The sequence below is a fragment of the Cervus elaphus genome, chromosome 23 (assembly GCF_910594005.1).
Source record: "Cervus elaphus chromosome 23, mCerEla1.1, whole genome shotgun sequence".
NCBI classification, from domain to species: domain Eukaryota; kingdom Metazoa; phylum Chordata; class Mammalia; order Artiodactyla; family Cervidae; genus Cervus; species Cervus elaphus.
This window is the reverse complement of record NC_057837.1, coordinates 75,016,783-75,036,901: the sequence shown is the minus strand read 5'-3', so window position 1 is coordinate 75,036,901 and position 20,119 is coordinate 75,016,783. Positions and strand designations below refer to the sequence as shown.

Here is a 20,119-nt window from a genome sequence, read left to right as displayed (position 1 = left end):
CTCTAACCATTGGGAACTCTTTCTGGTCAGCTCTTATATCCCTATGACATACCCCATCATCACGGGGATTTGCGAGTATGTCCTCAGTTTGGGGTACTGTAAGATGCTCCATGTTAGCATGTGTCTTCTCTGTCCCAGCCCTAGAATCGGTCTCCTATCCAAGGAGCCCTGGTTCCTTTCACTGGACAATGGTGTTTAGAAGCCAAGATCTGGGTGCTAGGTATGCTAGTTGCTACAGGAGTGTCATTGCTTCTGGGCCTTCAAGGTCTCCAGGATTTTAAAACCATGAAATATAGTTATTGCATCCACTTGTAGGTGTGTAATGAGGCATGTGGCTGGCCTAATAAAGGATTCCAATGATAGTCCAGACCCCTCCTTTCACCAGCATGGAAACTGAAGTTCAGACAGGGTCAGTGGAACTTACATAAAGAGTCCCAGGGCCTGGGTAAAGGTTCTGGGGGACTGCAGGACTGTCCCACCTTTCATCATCAACGGCAGTGTTATCCTTTTGCCATGTACTCAAAGTCCAGATTTAATTTCAGGGTGATATCAGACTCTTCAAATGCATGGGAGAGCATCCCCTCTTTTTCTTTGCTTTGTAGTTTGTGGAGGATGGGACTTATTTACCCTTTCCTTGAATGTTTGGTGGTACTCTTGTTTAAAACAAGCAGGACTTGGTGCCTTTTTAGAGATGTATGTCTTTATCCATAATTTCAGTTTCCCATGGCCATTGATTTATTATATTTATTTAAAGAATTTCCTCTTGGGTTAATTTTGATAATTTGTACCTTCCTGAAAAGGGTCAACTTCACCCAGGTTTTCAAGTTCACTGGTATAATATTGCTCTTGGTATTCTCATAATTGGAACTGGTGGCTCAGATGGTAAAGAATCTGCAAGCAATGCAGGAGACCGGAGTTTGATCTCTGGGTCTGGAAGATCCCCTGGAGAAGAGAATGGCTATCCACTCCAGTATTCTTGCTTGGAGAATTCCATGAACAGAGGAATCAGACTGGCTATAGCAGTCCATGAGGTCGCAAAGAGTCGAACGTGATTTAGCAACTAACATTTTCACTTTACTTTCACTATTCTCATAATTTAAAAAAAACACCAAGAGGAACTTCCCTGGTGGTCCAGTGGCTAAGACTCCACACTCCCAAAGCAGGGGGCCCTGGTTCGATCCTGGTCAGGGAACTAGATCCCACATGCCACAACCAAGAGTCAAATGCCACAACTAAAGATTCCTTATGCTGCAACTAAGGCCCGGTGAAGCCAAATAAATAAATACTTAAGAAAAGAAAATCTCCTCTGAACCTATAATAATGTCCACTCTTTCATTCTGGATGTTGGTTACTGATCTCTTTTTCTCTTTTTTTTTCCTTATTTGTGTTTACCAACGGCTTACCTACTTTAATGGTCTTTTCAATTACCAGTTCTTATTAATTTTCCTGGTTTTTCTAATAAACGTACTTAAGGTTATCTGGATTAGACTCTGCCTGCATCCCACAGGTTTCACTACTTTGTATCCTTGCTCATTTATGAACAGTAAGCCTGGTGACAAATACCCATCAAAATCCATTCTGATTAAGCTGGTGACAGCTGGGCTTTTCCCGGCCTGCTCTGCTGTGGTCCAATCCCATTACTTTTTGTCCTTGGCTGCTTGGAGGCACGAATGCAGAAAGGAAATTGTTGACAAATTTGCTTTAGAAAAATGACTCAGAGTGCAGATGGACTCCCTGCCCACTCCTTCTCCTCCGAGGCAGGCATATTTTAAGAGCGAGGTTGCTTAATCCTGCCTCTAGATTAGCCAGCGAGGGGCCTGCTTCCTGGGAGGGAAACCCGGGCCATCTTTCTCGTGTTGTCTGTATGTTTAACTTCTCTGAAGAGCATTAAAGAGGCTGTGGCCCATGTTGCATTAATGGTCAGTTGGGCAGGACGTCTTGGAGAGCAGCTCAGCGCTGACATGGTGAAATATAGCTCCTGCAGAACCATAAATCAGATGCTTAGCAATCAGGCCTGTGTCAGGCAGGCAGCCACGGCCTGCCCAGACTCCAGCCACTTCTGAGTACCCCCGCATGATCCTTCCCAGAGCTCCAGCAGCATCTAGAAATGTCCTCCCTCTGGCCCACCCGCCTGCCTGGCCAGGCCTGAGTCGGGCCAGTGATACCTTTTGCCAAAACCTTTCCGTTGATCTCGTTTCTTATGAAGGACTCTTTTCTTCCACACACTCTGTGGACCTGTTCTCCAAGTCACCATTCATCTCAAAATTGTATCTTCTATGAAAGATAAATGTCCCAGCCTAGAAGTCCGCTTGGCCCGGGATCAGCCCTCCACTCTGTTCTCACTAGCTCTGTGACCCTCGAAAAGTGACCTCTCTGGGTTTCATTCTTCATCCATAAAATAGACTTAAAAAAAAAACACAACTCCTTTGCATGGTACTTGTGAGATTTCAGTGAGAAAATGCACGCGTGATGCCGGGCACAGTGTTAGAGCTCAATACAAGTCAGCCCTGAGTAAGTTAACCTCTCCGCCTCAGTCTTCCCATCTCTAAAATGGGGATACGTAACAGAATCTGCCTCTGTGGCCGCTGTAAAGGCTAAATGAAGGCCCACAGGTGAGCCCTTCAGGGTTCACCTGAAGGGTGAGCGTTCAGGACATGTCAGCTGTCACTGGGATTGAGTTTATTATTCCCAACAGTGCCCCCTACTCAGCTCCAACCTCTGTCCATGTCCTACTTTATAGAAATGCATTTAGGTCCTCTGTTCATTGCTTTGTTCCTGTTGCGGGGGTCGGCGGGGAGGGAGGGTCCTCTAGTACTGTAGTGTGGTTTAGGTTGCTGTTGTCTGTGTGACTTTTGCACATACAATGCGAAGATGACATGCTAACTCACAGAGGAGTTTTTCATCTTCACTTTCTTCATGTACACTGGGGATTTATTCTCTTGCTGTCATTCTTTTTCCAGGCTTCCTGGCACATCTATCCTCCCTGCTCCCCTTTACCCTCTGAACCCACTGTCTACAGCGCTGTGCAAGTCGAGATTTCCCACCGGGAATCTCTGCTCTCAGCCAGATGGCAAGCGTTCTCCTGGGAGAGATCGCACAGTACAGCGGATACATGGAAGGGCTCTGGAGCCGCTGCCCGGGTCTGAAGACTGCCGCTGCCAACTGTGTGATGTTGGGTTGTTCGCTTAACCTCTCTGTACCTCAGTTTCTTCATTTGTAAAATAGATGTTATGGACTTAATGTTTGGGTCCTCCCCGAATTCATGTGTGGAAGTGCGAACCCTCAGTATGGCTCTATTTGGAGAGGGGGCATCTAAGGAAGTCATTAACATTAAGTGAGGTTGTAAGGGAGGGACCCTGATCTGATAGGATTAGTGTGTTCATTTGGGCTTCCCTGGTGGCTCAAGGGTAAAGAATCTGCCTGCCAGTGCAGGAGACACAGGTTTGATCCCTGGGTCAGGAAGATTGCCTGGAGAAGGAAATGGCAACCCACACCAGTATTCTTGCCTGGGAAATTCCACAGACAGAGAAGTCTGGCGTGCTATAGTCCCTGGGGTCTCGAAGAATCAGACACAACTTAGCAACTGAGCACACACACTCATAATAGTCAGGAAGAGACTCAAAACTGGCTAGCACACACACTCTCTCTCTTTGTTTTCTCCTGTACACACATCGAGGAAAGGTCACATGGAGACAGCGAGAAGGTGATCTACAAGCTAGGAAAAGAACTTTCACCGGAAACCACGTTTGCCAGCCTCTTAATCTGGGACTTCTGGCCTCCAGAACTGTTGATCCCTCAGTCGTGTCCGACTCTGTGTGACCCCATGGACTGTAGCCCACCAGGTTCCTCTGTCCATGGGATTCTCCAGGCAAGAACACTGGGAGTGGGTTGCCATTTCCTTCTCCAGGGGATCTTCCCCTCCCCGGGATCAAACCTTCATCTCCTGCTTGGCAGGTAGATTCTTAATCACTGAGTCACCATGGAAACCTAACACAATGAGTCCAATGAGGCAAATGTTCTGTCCTGTCCAAGATGATAGCCATCAGCTACATGTGGCTTATTACATTAAAATCACTTAAGTGAAGTGAATTCGTTCAGTCGTGTCCAACTCTTTGCGACCCCATGGACTGTAGCCTACCAGGCTCCTTCCTCCAAGGGATTCTCCAGGCAAGAGTACTAGAGTGGGTTGCCATTTCCTTCTCCAGGGGATCTTCCCGACTCAGGGATTGAACCCAGGTCTCCTGCATTGCAGGCAGACGCTTTAACTTCTGAGCCACCAGGGAAGCCAGTTAAATACAATTAAAAATCCAGGGCCTCGGTCACACTAGCCATATTTCAAGTGCTCAGTAACCTCAGGGAGCCAGTGACTACTGGGCTGGACAGTGCAGAACAGAACACTGACATTGCTTAGAAAATTCTATTGGACAGCACTGCTCTAGAATATTGGCTTTCCAGTGGGTTTGACTGTGACCTTCCATAAGAGACACATTTTCTATCACAGAGAGATTTAAATGACTCAAACAGAACTGATCTCACTGAAACAATTTCTCAAACAGTATTCGCTACTATGATCTGTGATGCACTCTTATCATACCTCTTTCAGTCAACTCTCCTTTATAAGTGTTTAAAAAATTGGCTTCTAATTACTAGAGAAACACAAATATAAACTATAATGAGGTGTCACCTTATACCAGTCAGAATGGCCATCATTACAAAGTCCACAAATAACAAGTGCTGGAGAGGGTGTGAAGAAAACCTCCTACACTGGTGGGTGAGAACATAAATTGGTGTAGCCACTATGAAGAAGAATATGGAGGTCCCTTAAAAAACTAACAACTGAGTTACCATATGATCCAGCAGTTCCACTCCTAGGCATGTGTCAGAAAAAAACTCCTGATTCAAAAAGACACATACACCATGTTCATTGCAGCACTATTTACAATAGCCAAGACATGGACGCAACCTAAGTGTTCATCAACAGAAGAATGGATAAAGAAGACGTGGTACATATACACAATGGAATATTACTCAGCCATGAAAAAGAACTTACTAATGTCATCTGCATGACGTTAATCTCTGGGTCCACCCGTGGACCCAGAGATGACCATACTTAGTGAAGTCAGAGAAAGACAAATAACATGTGAGATCACTTTTATGTGGAATCTAAACTATGATACAAACGAACTTATTTACAAAACAGAAACAGACTCACAGACATAAGAAACAAACATATGGTCACCAAAGCAGAAAGGGAGTTTGGGATGACCAGATATACAACACTATATACAAAATAAACAATAAGGATTTATATTTAGCATGGTGAACTGCATTCAATATCCTGTAATAAACCATTTAGAAAAAAATATGAAAAAAATATATGTGTATAACTGAATCACTTTGTTGTACACCAGAAACTAACACAACACTGTCAATTAACTATACTTCAATACAACAAGCAAACAATAAATAAAACCTTAGTTTCATTCTAAGCAATATCGCCAACGATATCACTGGCATAATGTGCTAGTCATTCCCCTCCTCCCCCTCAAACATTAGTAAGAAAAAAAAAATAAGTTTAACAACAAAAAATATTCTTTTTTCAAGTAAAAGTAAGTTACATGTAGCCTGGGTCGTGCTGAACGCTAGGTAATTTGTAAATACCCTAGAGTTGACTAGGTGATATGTAAATACAAGGACTCCGCGTAGCATTTCTCAATGGGGTGCCCCGGGCATTTTGGGTGGAACGGTTCCTTGTTGCACAAGGTCGTCCAAAGTACTGGGTTATGTGGCCTCTCTGGCCCCGCCTGCTGGAAGCCAAAAATTCTTCCCTTTCGTGTGATAACCCACACTTCCCTCCCATTTCCACACTCACTCTCCCCCACTTGGCACCTGAGAGCTAGGGAAGGTGGGGAAAGCGAGGGCCGGCTGTCTCTCGCCTGAATCTGCCCTGCCCCACTCACCTCTTCACCCAGGGCCCCGCGGACGAACGGCACCGCCACCCCTGCGGTGCACTGAGCCCTGAAATCTCGCCAGGGGGCTTGCCCCCCAGCGCCTGCACTCACTGGGACGCAGGGCCGGGTCCCGCCCCAGCGTGGCGGGGGCGCACGCGCAGTTCGGTGAGCCCGCGAGGCTTGACCGCTCTGGAGCTGCCGGCCTGTGAATTTCAGTCGAGTCTGGCAGCCCCGCTAACTTTTCAGGTGAGGGTCCTCTGCCCTGGGTTTTACTGCAGGAGAAGCAGTTCTCGCACAAAGGCAAACCGGCCAGGTAATTGTCAAGACTTTTGCCCAGACTCCAGCAACTGAGGTCCAGGTCACCCACCACTGTCATATCTTTGCCATATCTCTGTATTACATGTATTGTTACTGAATTACGGTAAAATCAGGGATTGGGTAAGCTAGCTGTATTTTCTAGCTCATCACACAACGCATCTAACAACTATTAATCAGTTTGCCCCTGTACCAGGACAGTTACCCCATTCTTGTGTGGTCCCAGTGGCACAAGTGGCCACTGGTGGGGAGGCCCATCTGCCGGACATGTACACGGGAGCAGGCTCTGTGCTGACTGCTTCCATGTATCTCCCACCATCATGATAACCCTGGAGGGTAGGGGCTTTTCAGCTACCCATTTAACCCATGAGAAAACTGAGATTCAGAGAGATGCAGTGACTCGCTCAGGTCACACAGCCCAGGAGATGGTGGGGCCAGGAGCCAAAGGCAGACTGAGCTGATGAGCAGGTGCTTGCCCTGAACTCAGGACGCACATCCCGAATGTCCAGAGGGAAAGCTGAACTTGGCACCTACTTTGTCTCTGACCAGTTCTCCCTCGGTGGATTCTCCCCGTGAGCCCTTTCATCCTTGAGGCCCGGAATCACCGATTTAATGCAAAAACACTTGCTTCCACCATTGCCCTCTTTGGTCTTCTCCACCCGGCAGCCAGAGGGAGCCTCTGAACCACGAGTCAGGGCATGTTGCTCCCCTGCTCAAAATCCTCCAATGGCTTCTGGTTACTCTCAGAATGTTATCTGGAGCCTTACCATGGGCCATATGATCTGTCTTCCCCTCTCCCAAATGGCCCTCCACAATCTTTCCTGCTTGGGCTCTGGCAGCACAGATCTCTCCTCCCTATTCCTGGAACTTCCCAACGTTGCCCATGCCCCAGGGCCTTTGCACTGCTGTTTTCTCTGTCTGGCACACTCTTTGCTTAGATACCCACATGATCCTCTCTTTCACCTCCTTCAGGTCTCTGCTCCAATGTCAGAGACGTCTTATCTGGCTATACCAAGTAAAATACCCCCTGGGTCCATCTCCTCTGACTCTGCTAGGCTCTCTTTGGAGCATTTCATCTGACATTTTATATTCAGTTATTTATGGTCTGTTTCCCCAACCGGAAGGTCAGTGCCTCCAGGGTGGGGGATCTTGCTGTGTTTTTTTTTTTTTTTTGGCCACTGAATTCACAGCACTTAGGAGTAGGGCCTGGCAAATGCTAAATTCTCCATAAATCGCTGCTGCTTGTGGAAGCCGACCTCCTAATTCACAGAGAGCACTGCAGGCTCAGAGAAAGGGATCAGACTTTGCTCCCTAATCGCCGTCATCTAACCATCGGCCCAGGAGCCAGGCCTCGCACTGGACTCCCGCAGACAGCGCGCCTCTGCCCAGCCCGGAACAGCCTCCTTGCGGAGCTCCACGAGGCTGCTCTTCAGATTTTGACAGGGGCTCCCCGGCACCAGCAAGCAGAATGTTTTCACTTGTGTGAGTCTTAACTTCTCCATCGAGGAACGTGGTTTCAATTCTGCCGAGGTGCCCTCGGGGCTTCTGGCACTGGGGACATTTTGGAAAAAAAAAAAAGTGTAGAGAATAAAAACAAACTGTCTTCCCTGAGTAGATCCAGCTGGTGATTAAGATGGTTTTCTAAGAGGTGCGACTTTGACTTTGGGGCCAGTGAGGAATAGCAGAGGCGGCAAGGTTCTGAAGATATGGGCTTGAACTCAAACACAACGGTCCCCTCAAAATACCTGGCTCTGAGTCTCAGTTTCAACCAAGGTGGACAAAGCCCCTACTATGCATCTGCCCTTCTATTGCATAAGAGCTTCAAACGCTTATGTATTTGCCTTGACAGTTTGGTATCATTGGGCTTCCCTGGTGGCTCAGATGGTAAAGAAGCTGCCTGCAATGCGGGAGACTGAGTTTGATCCCTGGGTTGGGAAGGTCCCCTGGAGGAGGGCATGGCAACCCACTCCAGCATTCTTGCCTGGAGAATCCCATGGACAGAGGACCCTGATGGGCTACAGTCCATGGGGGTCGCAAAGAGTCAGACACGACTGAGCGACTACCACACACTTGGTGTCATTGCTGGAGTGTCCCAGACATCTCAGACCCCAGGTGCCCTCAACAGAGGGATGGATTCTTCATCTCCCCTGTGTCGCCCATCACAGAGAGCAGCACCATCACCCAGGTCAGGCTGAGCCCAGGAGTCTCTCTTGACTCCTCCCTCTCCCTCATCCCCCTTTCCAACCCGTGAGCAAGGCCTCTCAGCTTTACCGCCATCCCTACGTGTACGTCTTCTCCCATCTCAATCCAACCCATTTTTCTTCTTCTGCTTGGAGGTGCCTCTACGTTAGTCCCCCAGTCTCTCCCTTCCCCCTCCTATTGCCTGTTCTCCATGCAGCAGCCAGACTGGTCATTGTAACACATAGACCAAGTCACGTGGCTCTTCTTGTTTCATGCTCCCCTGCCCCACGGCTGTCCACAGCACTCAGAATAAACCCTGACGTTTATGGCTTGTGTCTGGCTCACGCCTGCCTCTCTAGACTCATTTCTCTCAGCTTTCACTCACCCAGTCACTCACATGCAGTCTCGTGGCCTTCCTGCCAAACCTAGAAGACATCACACTAGTTTTCACCTCAGGGCCTTTGCACCTGCTGACCTCATCTCCTTTAATCTCCACCTGACTGACCCCTGCCATCATTCAGGCCTTGGCTCAAGTGCCATGTCCTTGAGACACCTTCCCTGACTCCCTCGAGAATGAGAATGCTGTTCCCCCCACCCTGCTCCCTCACTATCACACCTAATTGTTTTATTTTCTTCACATCCTTTTCACTCTCACAAGCATTCTTGTTTATGGATTTGTTTGGCTGTTTATTGCCTGGTCTCCAGGGATTTAAGGTGAATCAGACAGACATGCTCTCTGCTCTCATATAAGTAACATTCTCAGCAGGAGACAGGGAAAAACTAAATCTACCCTGGACTTTTCAACTACAAGGGCCAATAGTTTTCATTTTCTGCTAAAGCGACTTGGGTTTTGCTATGTGTGATCAGCAGAGTCTTTACTACATTAGGCTTCATAATACTTACTGAATTCAACTACCATGTGGTTTTTTTTCAATTTAAAAATTTAAGCTCTTTCTCTCTCTTTTTTCCCTCCAAGACACGAGAGGCCTTGGTAAAGAGAGCTTGCATGTTGCTTTTGGCGAAAGAGATAGTTTTGGGCTTTGATGTTACTGGCATTTCCCACTACTCCAAAGCTCTCTTTCTTCCTCAGCAAGTTTCTATCTCAATCCTCTCTTGAAAAAGAGGCTGGGCAGAGAGCATCAATCCCATTTCACAGACATGAGGACTGAGGCCCAAATGGCTTGTCGAGACTGGACAAACACAAGACGGATCATTTCAGCAAGCATTTCCCCTCTGGAACTCTAGGACAGCAGAACAGAAAGGAAACCCTGTATCCTTTCCTGATGATAAATATTAGCAATGCTCCAGGCTGGCCAGGACAGATTTGAAGTTTATAGCCTCGATGTTTCTACTTTGCAATGGAGTCCCCAGGGATTTTTCAGATTCTAGGAAAAAATATTCCTACCAGGATAAATAGAATTGTTCTTTCATAAGCAGTTATATTTTAGGTTGCCTTTATTTTTCTATCTGTTAAGCCAATAACGAGAATGTAATTTACAAATCTAGAAGATTCCCATGTTAATTTTCTTATCAGACAAACTTTCCTTACCTTGGAGAAAGCTGTTTGCTCTTTCACTGGGGGAAGGTGGTGCATTTTATTTCCTTCCTTGCTTTCGCTACCAGGAAGCTCAGAGACAGACTCTGAATTGCTGTAGTTAACCCAAGCCAGATTTTTATTTTTGTACAATGCCTCAGCTTTGTTCATTACGTGGCTTTCTATTCCTTTGTGTTTGCTTTAGTAGCTCTATTTTAAATATGTTTTCTATTTGAGATTCTTCCCCAATCTTTCGGACACAGGCAGTGTATAAACAAATGAATTAAATTTATTTCTGAAGCTGCTCTCCCCCTTCTCCCATCTCCCTTGCTCCTTGCTTAAGGGCACAGGAGCTGATACTTTAAATCATCATGCTCCCCCTCCCCTTTCTCTTTGTAAAACATGTTTTCAGGGGAATGTAAATTGTTTTTAAAAGCTTCCATCCTGGCCCACTGCTAATTATTCCTGACCCAGGAGGATCCATACTAATTTGCCTTAATAAACTTTATTAAATAGTAAATTTCAGGAGGAAGAAACTACACAGCTTTGATTGGATTAGTAAAACTGCCAGTGGACATCACCGCTAGAGCAGAGAGAAAAGCCCATTAACCGCAGAGGGAATCTGGTCAAGTGTGTTTCCAATAAGCTATGGCTGGCCACAGTCCTATGCCTTCTTAGCGGTTGCAAGCAAAAGTTTCTAGCCTCCAAATGAAAAAGAAAAAGGCAATGTCTCCACCCCCAAACCAGATGCAGGTGATTAAATAAAGCAACTATGGAATGAAACAAGTAATCACAATTCCAAACCTCCAGGTCATTGAAGAACAGATGGGTATCTGCGAGGTTGAAGATCATTTCTTCCATCATGAGGCCGATGCGCACGGACGCCGTGGTGTCCTGTTAGGAGGAAGGGGAGAAAAGCGTGTAAGTGGAGTCTGTGTCATCGCAGCCTCCCCTCCTCTGGTCCCACCTGTGAACGGCGGTTGTGGTCTGTCTTCATCTCTGTGGCTCCCCCACAGCCTACAATGTGTGTCCAGGTGGGCTCAGGGTGATAATGTCGCACAGCTTCTGGGATTTCACTTCTACCTTTTCATCATTTCTGTTTATCCTCATCAGTGTTTAAATCCCCACCCCCCACCCCAACTATGCCTCTGGAATGGCACCTGTGTTCATTGTTGCAAGAACCACAAATGGCTGAAGGAAAAGAGAACCTCTTGGAAAACAAGACATTTCAGCGAAAGCAGTATAAACCATGTATAAACTACTGGCAGAGTTGGGATCTTGGTTCTCTCTTTATACTGATCAGTCTATGACGTTGCCTTCCTGCTCCAGATGTTTAAAAAAACCACTGTTATCTAACAAGAGAGGACTAACTATAAAAACACAAACAAAACCCACTGTAGTACATCCATACCAGAGAAAACTAGGCAGCCATTAAAAAAATGGAGTCATGCTAGAACTCCTGACATCAAAGAATCATCCAGAAACACAGTATTAAGGAACAAGAGCAAATTATTTCACAGTATATTGTGTAAAGGGCATCCCAGGAGGCGCTAGTGGGAAAGAACCTGCCTGCCAATGCAGGAGACATAAGAGACGCCGGTTTGATCCCTGGGTTGAAAAGATTCCCTGGAGGCAGTAATTCCCACTGCAGTAATCTCGCCTGGAGAATCCCATGGACAGAGGAACCTGGCGGGCTACGGTCCTTAGGGTCACAAAGAGTCAGACATGACTGAAGCAATTTAGCATGCATGCAATTACTGTGTAAAACACAGTGTACAATAAAAGGGTCCACTCTCTCTCCCTCTCTTTCCTACACACATAGTGTGTAGACTGCATTACTCTTCATCCATATTTGGGGTCCCTTCCTGAAAAGCTTCTCCCTGTAGGAAGATGATACATGCCAGAGGCTGGCAAACTACAGCCCGCAGGTCAGAGCTAGCCTGCTGTCTGTTCTGAACGGCTCACAAGTTGAGTGATTTTTACATTTTTGGACAGTGTGTTGTATATGATTGCTTTTGGGCTTTGAAGGCTGAGGTGTGTAGTTGTGACAGACCCTTACCGATCCTAAAGTGCTGACTATCTGGCCCCCTGAAGAGAAAGGCTGCTGACCCCTGATATAGAAGTTCCCTGTGGAACTCAGTGGTGACCATGTGACTTGCTTTGGCCAATGAAATGTGAGCAGAAGATATGTTTCACTTCTAGTTGGAAGGGCTTCCCTGGTGACTGGGATGGTAAAGAATCTGCCCGCAATGCAGGAGACTCAAGTTTGATCCCTGGGTCAGGAAGATCCCCTAGAGAAGGGAATGGATAACCACTCCAGTATTCTTCTTGCCTGGAGAATTCCATGGACAGAGGAGCCTTGTGGGATCCCAGTCCATGGGATTTCAAAGAGTCAGACACAACTGAGTGACTTAACACTTTCCCCAACTTTTTTTCCCCACTTCTGGTTGGAAGCTTTAAGAGCTAGTGTATGGTTTGCCATGCTCTCTTCCCACTTCACAAGGCTAAATGTTCCAGCTACAAGTGACTCGGTCAGCTTGGGTTCCAGAATAAAGATGATGAGTGTTAGAGCTACAACAGACCACAACGGACATGTACCATAAATAAGCAGGTGAGATTTGGGGCATGCTTGTTACCGCAGCATAACCTCACTGATTCCAACTGACGCATGTGGAAAATACAGAGCACCCACATGGGAAATATAGTGCATACTGGTTCTCAACCCTGGCTGCATGCTTTGTGATGTGAGGAGCATTTAAAAATCAACAAGATCAGAATGGCTGCGGGTGGGATCCAGGCACGAGAAAAGTTTAAACTCCCCACCTGATTTCAATGTGCAGTCAAGGTGAAGAACCACTGGTCTACAAGGAGAGACAACACTTAGTAATAGTCCCCATTAGTATCTGTTAGGCGCTTTCTCTGTGCCACTCTCTAAGTATTTACTAACTCATTTAATCCCCACAATGGTCTCTGAGGTGAGCACTTATTATCTTCCCATTTCAGAGATGTGAACACTGAGGCTCACAAAGCAACCTGCTCAAGGTGCTACAGCTAGCGAGTGCTGGGATCTGAAGCCAGTAATCTGGCTCAGGGCAGCTCGGCTTCAGAGGAGGCCTTGGAGGGGCCAGGATTGGGAGAGGAGTAAAGGTGGCCTTGACCTCCACACACCTCTTTTCCCAGTTGAATTTTTCACCAGAAGGCTGTATTACCTCTGTTATAAAAACAAATAATGAATGACATAAACCCTTCTTGACCCTTAGAAAAATAAAAAATCGCAGCTGGTGATCTCAGCTTCACACACATACACAACTGTGAAGAATCAAGCCCAGGAACACAGCCATTAGGTGAAACACCTCATCAGGGCTTCCATAGCCAAAGCTTAGCACGCTGGGCCCTGGCTGGAAATTGCAGGGCAGAGTGGTCCATGAAAAACGAAGACGAAACGGGGAAAACAAACTCCTTGGAGCCACGTAAGGAATCACTGTGTGACCTGGGAAAAGGTTTGGGGGGTGTTTCCACACACTTCTTGAACCCAAATCGTTTCACCTCTGCAGGACTGCATACATTCTTTCTTGGTGAGGCTGTTTGTACCCCTAACCACCTATGCCAGCCCTCCATGTACTAAGTGGGAAGCAAGAAGAAGGAGCCATCTAGATTCATCCACTGAAAGGATTTATTCAGAAAAACGTCAACTCTCAGGCCAGCACACAGAACAGGAAAAGCAATTACTGTAGACAAAAATGGCTTACCTGTGACAAGTGTTTGCATAGTTATAAGAAGCCGAATCCTCTACATCAATAAAGCTGAAATGATGACTTACTGATCTTGGGAGGATGTGGAGAGGAAGTCTACATGTGTGAGAGAGGCAAGGGTGGGTGAGAAGAGAGAGCTAAAGTCTTATGTTGTAGTTTGGGAAGCCAGAGACCCTGCCTAAAACAGAAAAAAATCATGGAGCAGGTAAAGAAGCAGGTTACTTAGAAATTTGAAGGTAAATATCCAAAGAATCAAGAAAAGTTGAAAGTGTTGCCTCTGGGCAAAAAAACAGGGTGGGGGGTTGGAGGAAATCACTGGGGACTGCTTGCTGTGTTTCATAATCCTCTCCTTTGGAGAAGACATGAGTTTTAAACTCTATGCATATATTTCTTGGATTAAAAGGAAACTAAATTAAAAACAAAAGGAGGGGCTTTCCTGGTAGTCCAGTGGTTAAGAATCCATCTGGCAAAGCAGGGGACACGGGTCTGATTCCTGGCCCAGGAAAATTCCATATGCTATGGGGCGACTGAGCCTGTGCGTGACAGCCACTGAGCCCGCGTGCCCGAGAGCCCGAGCTTGACAACAAGAGCCGCCACCGCCGTGAGGAGCCCGAGCACCGCGACTGGAGAGCGCCGCGCAGCAGTGAAGGCCCAGTGCCGCCGAAAAGGGAAACCTCCGCAAGCAGCATCACCCTCCAGTCAATACTGTGCGCTTAGCCACTCAGTCGTGTCCGACTCTTTGTGACGCCATGGACTGTGGCCCACCAGGTTCCTCTGTCCATGGGGATTTTCCAGGCAAGAATACGGGAATGTGGCTTGCCATTTCCTTCTCCAGGGGATCTTCCCAACCCAGGGATCGAGCCCAGGTCTCCCTTATTGAAGGTGGGTTCCTGTCTGAGCCACCAGGGAAGCCCAGAGTAAATACTACCCTAGAGAAAAATCCAGATATGTGAACAAGGGATGTGTAAAAAGATGTTCATTACAGAGTTGTTAGTAAATTGCAAATGACGGGAAACAATTTAGCTGTCCACCAAAGGAGATTAGAGAAATAAAATGTAGAATATTCATGCAATGGAAAACTAAATTCAGTGGAAAGAAATGAACCAGATCTCCAAGTGTTAACGTGGACACATCAAAAAAATATTATTGAGTGAAAGTATATATCTGAGAGTTATATACTGCATGTTATTACCATTTATTGGAAACATATAAAATGTTACTACATATTTTCCATGGGCCCTTATATATCTGTAAGTATCTGCAAAGATATATTGATAATCAGAACAGTAATTACCTCTGGAAAACAGAGTGAAGGGGAGAGAGGAATTAGAAGTGATGATCAAAGTGAACTTTAGCATTATCTAAAATATTCTCAAAAAAATTTTTTTTAAGAGAAGAGATTCGAACATTTCTGGGATTATTAAAAACTGAAACAAAAACTTCAAGACACCCAAAGGTTTCTGAGGAGAACTTTTAGAACACCTAACTACTCCCTAAGCATTCTCTTATTTCAGTTTTTTCTAAAATCTGCTTGCATGAGGCCTATTAGATTATTTTAAACTGTGTAGTTGGGAACCTCTTTTCAAGATACTTGATAAAAACTAGTTGTACTGAGGTGGAAAAGTCTAGAATAGCCCAAGAAAAGCACAACTGTCCCTGTAGTTAAGTAACACACAGTCACTCTGGGCCAGACCACTGTATCCAAGTAGAAAATGTTTTTCTCAGGGTTGTAAAGACTGAGAAACGAAGAAACAAAAATTGGTGGAGGCTGAGCATTAATTAATGTAGAGAACAGGATGACAGACAGGCAGGGGTTTCATCTCATGCTGCCCCCTGAAAGCATCCCTGACATGCTCTATAAACACACCATCCTGGTTTGGTAGCTTAATTCACCCCGTGTAGCTTGGAGAGGGAGGAAGCCTGCCTGAACTAGCACACCTCCCAGTCAAAGAAAGTCTAAAATATGGAGTCTTTGCGCCATGTTTTTCCAACTAATAAAAGGACTAAATGAAATAGCACACGTGTAAACCCCTAGCCCAGGGTCGGGTTTATCAGGCATTCTACGAGTGCTGGTTATTGTCAAAACATCCCGCTTTGCTTCCTCGTGTTTCTGTAAACCCAGCAGGAACATCCAGAATCAGATGGTACTCTATGAAAGATGTGCTTTATGAGAATACCATCTCACATGAAAACCATTTTCTTAATCATTACATGCTCTTTGGATTAAAAAAAAAATCAGTGGTTAATTTCTTAAGCAAGTTAACAGCAAGAAACAGATTGTGCTTAAAAAACAATCAATTTAAATCAGAATGGAGAACTGAGAAAAGCAAGTTTTTCCAAAACAGGCTTCGATTTGTAACTTGTCAGTGGAAAGGACTGTGCTGGGGTCTGGTGGGGTTGGATGGATGGAATGTCATCTTTGACTCAAGAATCTGTGGGTGGCTTTCTCCCCACGAAGGTACAAATCAGACTGCAGATTTTTTCAATGTGCTCTCATGTTCTACAGATTTGTCAGGGTTCGGTTTTGATGACGGCGAGGTGGGCTACGCACGCTTTCATTTAGGAGGCTGATGAGGACGTTCCAAGCACTGGAACACCCCCCTCGAGGCAGATGCTGTGGGTCTGGATGCAGCTGTAACCTAATTATCACGCATTCTTGGTGAGGTTCTCTTAATTAGAGGAAGATGCTAGGGGTGTTTACCATATGGGCCCCTCAAAGATCTGCCTTGTGGATCAGTAAGTTATCTTTTGACGACGTATGGCTGTATTTCCTGGATGGGGTGGAGGGAGAGGGTAGGAGCCTTAAAACAGAAAGTCTTTTCCTAAAACGAAATTAATCAAATATCAAACAAACTTGAATGAGGAAAATGGCATGTGGATTCCTGGAGGTTTCAAAATCTGAATGCAAAAATTCTTTGTGGTTAATTTAGATGTTAATTTAGATGACGGCAATTGTTTTCTGTCAAGCGCCTTCATCACTCCCAAATATCCAAGCTCTTCGATTTAAGCTGTATTCTTAGAGGTCTTCTGCCCAATCCCTGTGGATTAGGAGGAAACCATTTTCATTTCTGAAGGAGTCCAAGTTTTGAACCAAAAAGTCGTATGTAATGAATCACAGCTCTATTCGTCCAAAAGAGAATTTCCTTTATTGAATTTTCCAAGTTTTCTATTTTAAGCACATAATGCTTTTGTAGTAGATGGTTTATCATTTAATTCCGTTTATAATTCAAAGAGGTGAGAGCCACACATTATTTATTCAGCATCACGACACTTTGAAGAAAAGAAAGGCACACCCCAATTAATCTTGAAATTAACTTATAAGACTGTGGTCTTTTTTTTTTTTTCTTCACAGCTGGCTGGATAATAATAATAGCCACTCATTACTGAGTGTTTTGCAGTAGGTTAAGAGTGTGGGTTCTGAGCCAGACCGCTTATTATGCTCAAGGCTAGTTCCACCTCTTACCACTAGATGACCTTGTACAGGTTACTTAACCTCTGTGCGCCTCAGTTTTTCATCTGTAAAATGGGGTTAATCAACTCATAAAACTGTTATTAATACAAAGATTAAACGAGTTTTTCAAAGAGTAGGTTGTCATCCTTTTAGTGAATGTTTCCTTTAAAAAGGACCAGCTTAAAAGAGAAAAAAAAGAATGAAAGAAATATAAGAGAATCTAGGGGTTACTAAACTACAGTTGTCTGTTTTTATAAAGTTTTACTGGAACACAGCCATGCCCACTTGTTCGCTCAGTGCGTGTGGCTGCTTTTGGGCTATAATGGCAGAGTTGATAGCTCCTGCAGAGCCTAGCTTAAATCCTAAAATATTTATTATGCCACTGGGGAAAAATTTACCAATCTCTAGAATAGGTGACAAAACATCAAAGTACATCATCATATGCAAATTCATACGAAAATATTGGGGGATCATACCCACTGTTTCCAAAATCTACTTCTGGATATTCTGGTTACACAAATACATTTTCCATTTTGTCTTAAACTGATGTGTGCTGTTTCTGTTGCATGCAATTGGAAGATTCTTGACTCTGCTCACGGCCTCCCTGTGTCTGCACCAGAACAGGTATATTTCTGTCAGAGTGGCAATGACCACAGGCAAGTTCAAGTGCTTCTGCACATCTTAGGAATAACTGAACCTTTCCAGGCAGCACTTCAGAAGACTGTCTTCTCTTCTGATGGCACCTCTTACTCCCTCAACCCTAAAGTGTTGTGAAGTCAAGTACACGGAAGGGTCTGATTTATTATCTGGTCTTAGGGCCACAGTCTCTTCCTTATACAAGCACTGCCTAATGGAGCAAGTGGCTTTCCTCCAACGAGCACCACAAATCGCCTCCATCATTCACCAGGTGTGCATGAAAGTGGCCACAGGCAAGAAGCTCCCTGAAGCAAAGCGACTGGGAACATTAACTGCGGAGTCAGCCGGACCTGGCTTCAAATCCCAGGACTGCCATTCCCCAGGGACATGACCTTGGATGAGATGTTCACCCTCCCTGGGTCTCAGTTTCCTCACCTGAATATAAGCAAGTGACTCCTTTCTAGGGCTCCCATAGGATAATGAGTGTGATATGATTTCCTCCTGGTGCTTAGGTATTATTAGCATAGGCAAATTAGCAAAAAGGAATCAGCCAAAACCTTCCATCAGAAAGCTTTCCCCACTTAGAAATTCCTGTGCAATAGTTTCACCTGGTATTTCCTAAACCATGGCCATTCTTGTAACACCTTTGCAAGTTTTCACACACTGCTTAGGATTTAGCTTAGGATCTTCCTTTAATTGAGCTACCCTTCCTGCACTTTTTTTTTTTTAAACAAACGCATTCAGTTCAGAAAGAAATTTGTCCTCATGACCACAGATGGCAAACCTGTTCCACTCACCATCACTGGGAAGTTAAACACGAAGATGAGCATGTATGTTAGTTTCTTGTGGATGCTGTAACAGATTACCACAGATTCAGTGGCTTGAAACAACACAGGTTTATCCTCTTACAGAGTTCCAGAGATTAGAAATCTAAAATCAAGGTGTTTCAGACTTCCCTGGTGGCACAGTGGGTAGGAATCCTGCCAAAGCAGTGGAGAGGGGTTCGATTCCTGGTCCGGGAAGATTTCACGTGCCATGGAGCAACTAAGCCTGTGTGCCACGCGGCTGAGCCCCTGTGCTGCCACTGCTGAAGCTCGGAGCCCTTGCTCCGCAACAGGGGAAGCCACCGCAATGACAGCCGTGTGCCACGGCCAGAGGGCAGCGCCCGCTCTCTGCGATCAGAGAAAAGCCCGTGCAGCACCGAAGACCCACTGAGGCCGGAAATAAATAACATAAATACAACAATAAAGTCAAGGTGTTCCTTCGGGAGCTTTCTTTTTTTTTTTTTTTCCTTCGGGAGCTTTCAAAGGCGAATCAGTCCATGGGGGCATTTGGGGAGAGTCGATATTGTGATTTATAGTGAGAAATATATATTTGGGTTTTGTCCCTGTTTCTGGCACAGAACTCCTAAAGCCCTTGGAATTTCTAATAGCCAAGATATGGAAGCATCCTAAGTGCCCATCAGCAGTTGAATGGATAAAGATGATATGGTGTGTATATACAACGGAATGTTACCCAGCCGTGAAAAAGAAGGAAATCTTGCCATTTTGACAAGATGGATGGACCTGGAGGATATTTTGCTCAGTGAAATAAGCTGGACTGAGAAAGACAAATACTGTATGTTTTCACTTATATGTGGAATCAAAACACCAAAACAAACAAACGTAAAATGAAAACACTCATAGATACAGAGAACAAACAAGTGGTTGCCTGAGGAGAGAGGGGTGGGCAGAATAGGTGAAGAGGATTGAGAGGCACAAACTACCAGCTGTAAAATACATAAGTCACGGGCACGTAATGGACAGCACAGAGAATACACTCAATCATAATAACATTTTATGCTGTGAAATCTATAAAAATACAGAATCATTATGTTTCATACCTGAAGAAGGAAATGGCAACCCACTCCAGTATTCTTGCCTGGAAAATCCCACAGAAAGAGGAGCCTGGTGGGCTACAGTCCATGGGGTCACAAAGAGTCAGACAGGACTGAGCGACTTTCCCTGGGGTGATGAACATATTCACATGTTGGGAAGGGGGCACACCCCAGTTGCATGCGGGTGCTCCTGTGCTGGGGACCCTTCTGGACCCTCCTTATGTATTTCTCCACATGGTTGTTCATCCGTATCCTTCATAATATCCTTTGTAATAAACTAGTCCCTGTATGTAAGTGTTTCTTTCAGTCCTGCGAGCTCCAGCAAATTAGTTGAACCCAAGGAGGGGGTCATGGGAACCTCTAATTTATAGCTAGTTGGTCAGAAGCACAGGTAACAATCTAGACTTGCAACTGGCATCTGAA

The 20,119-nt window shown here is 45.4% G+C and overlaps 1 protein-coding gene across 4 annotated transcripts in view; it reads right to left on the bottom strand.

Moving 5' to 3' along the window:
* Positions 1 to 20,119, bottom strand: part of EYA2 (EYA transcriptional coactivator and phosphatase 2) — a 253,660-nt gene that overhangs the window by 31,955 nt on the left and 201,586 nt on the right. For all 4 annotated transcript variants that reach the window (XM_043883562.1, XM_043883561.1, XM_043883563.1 and 1 more), the window contains one exon: positions 10,786 to 10,875. In XM_043883562.1, the coding sequence (XP_043739497.1) occupies positions 10,786 to 10,875 (90 nt within the window). The remainder of the gene's footprint in view (positions 1 to 10,785; positions 10,876 to 20,119) is intronic.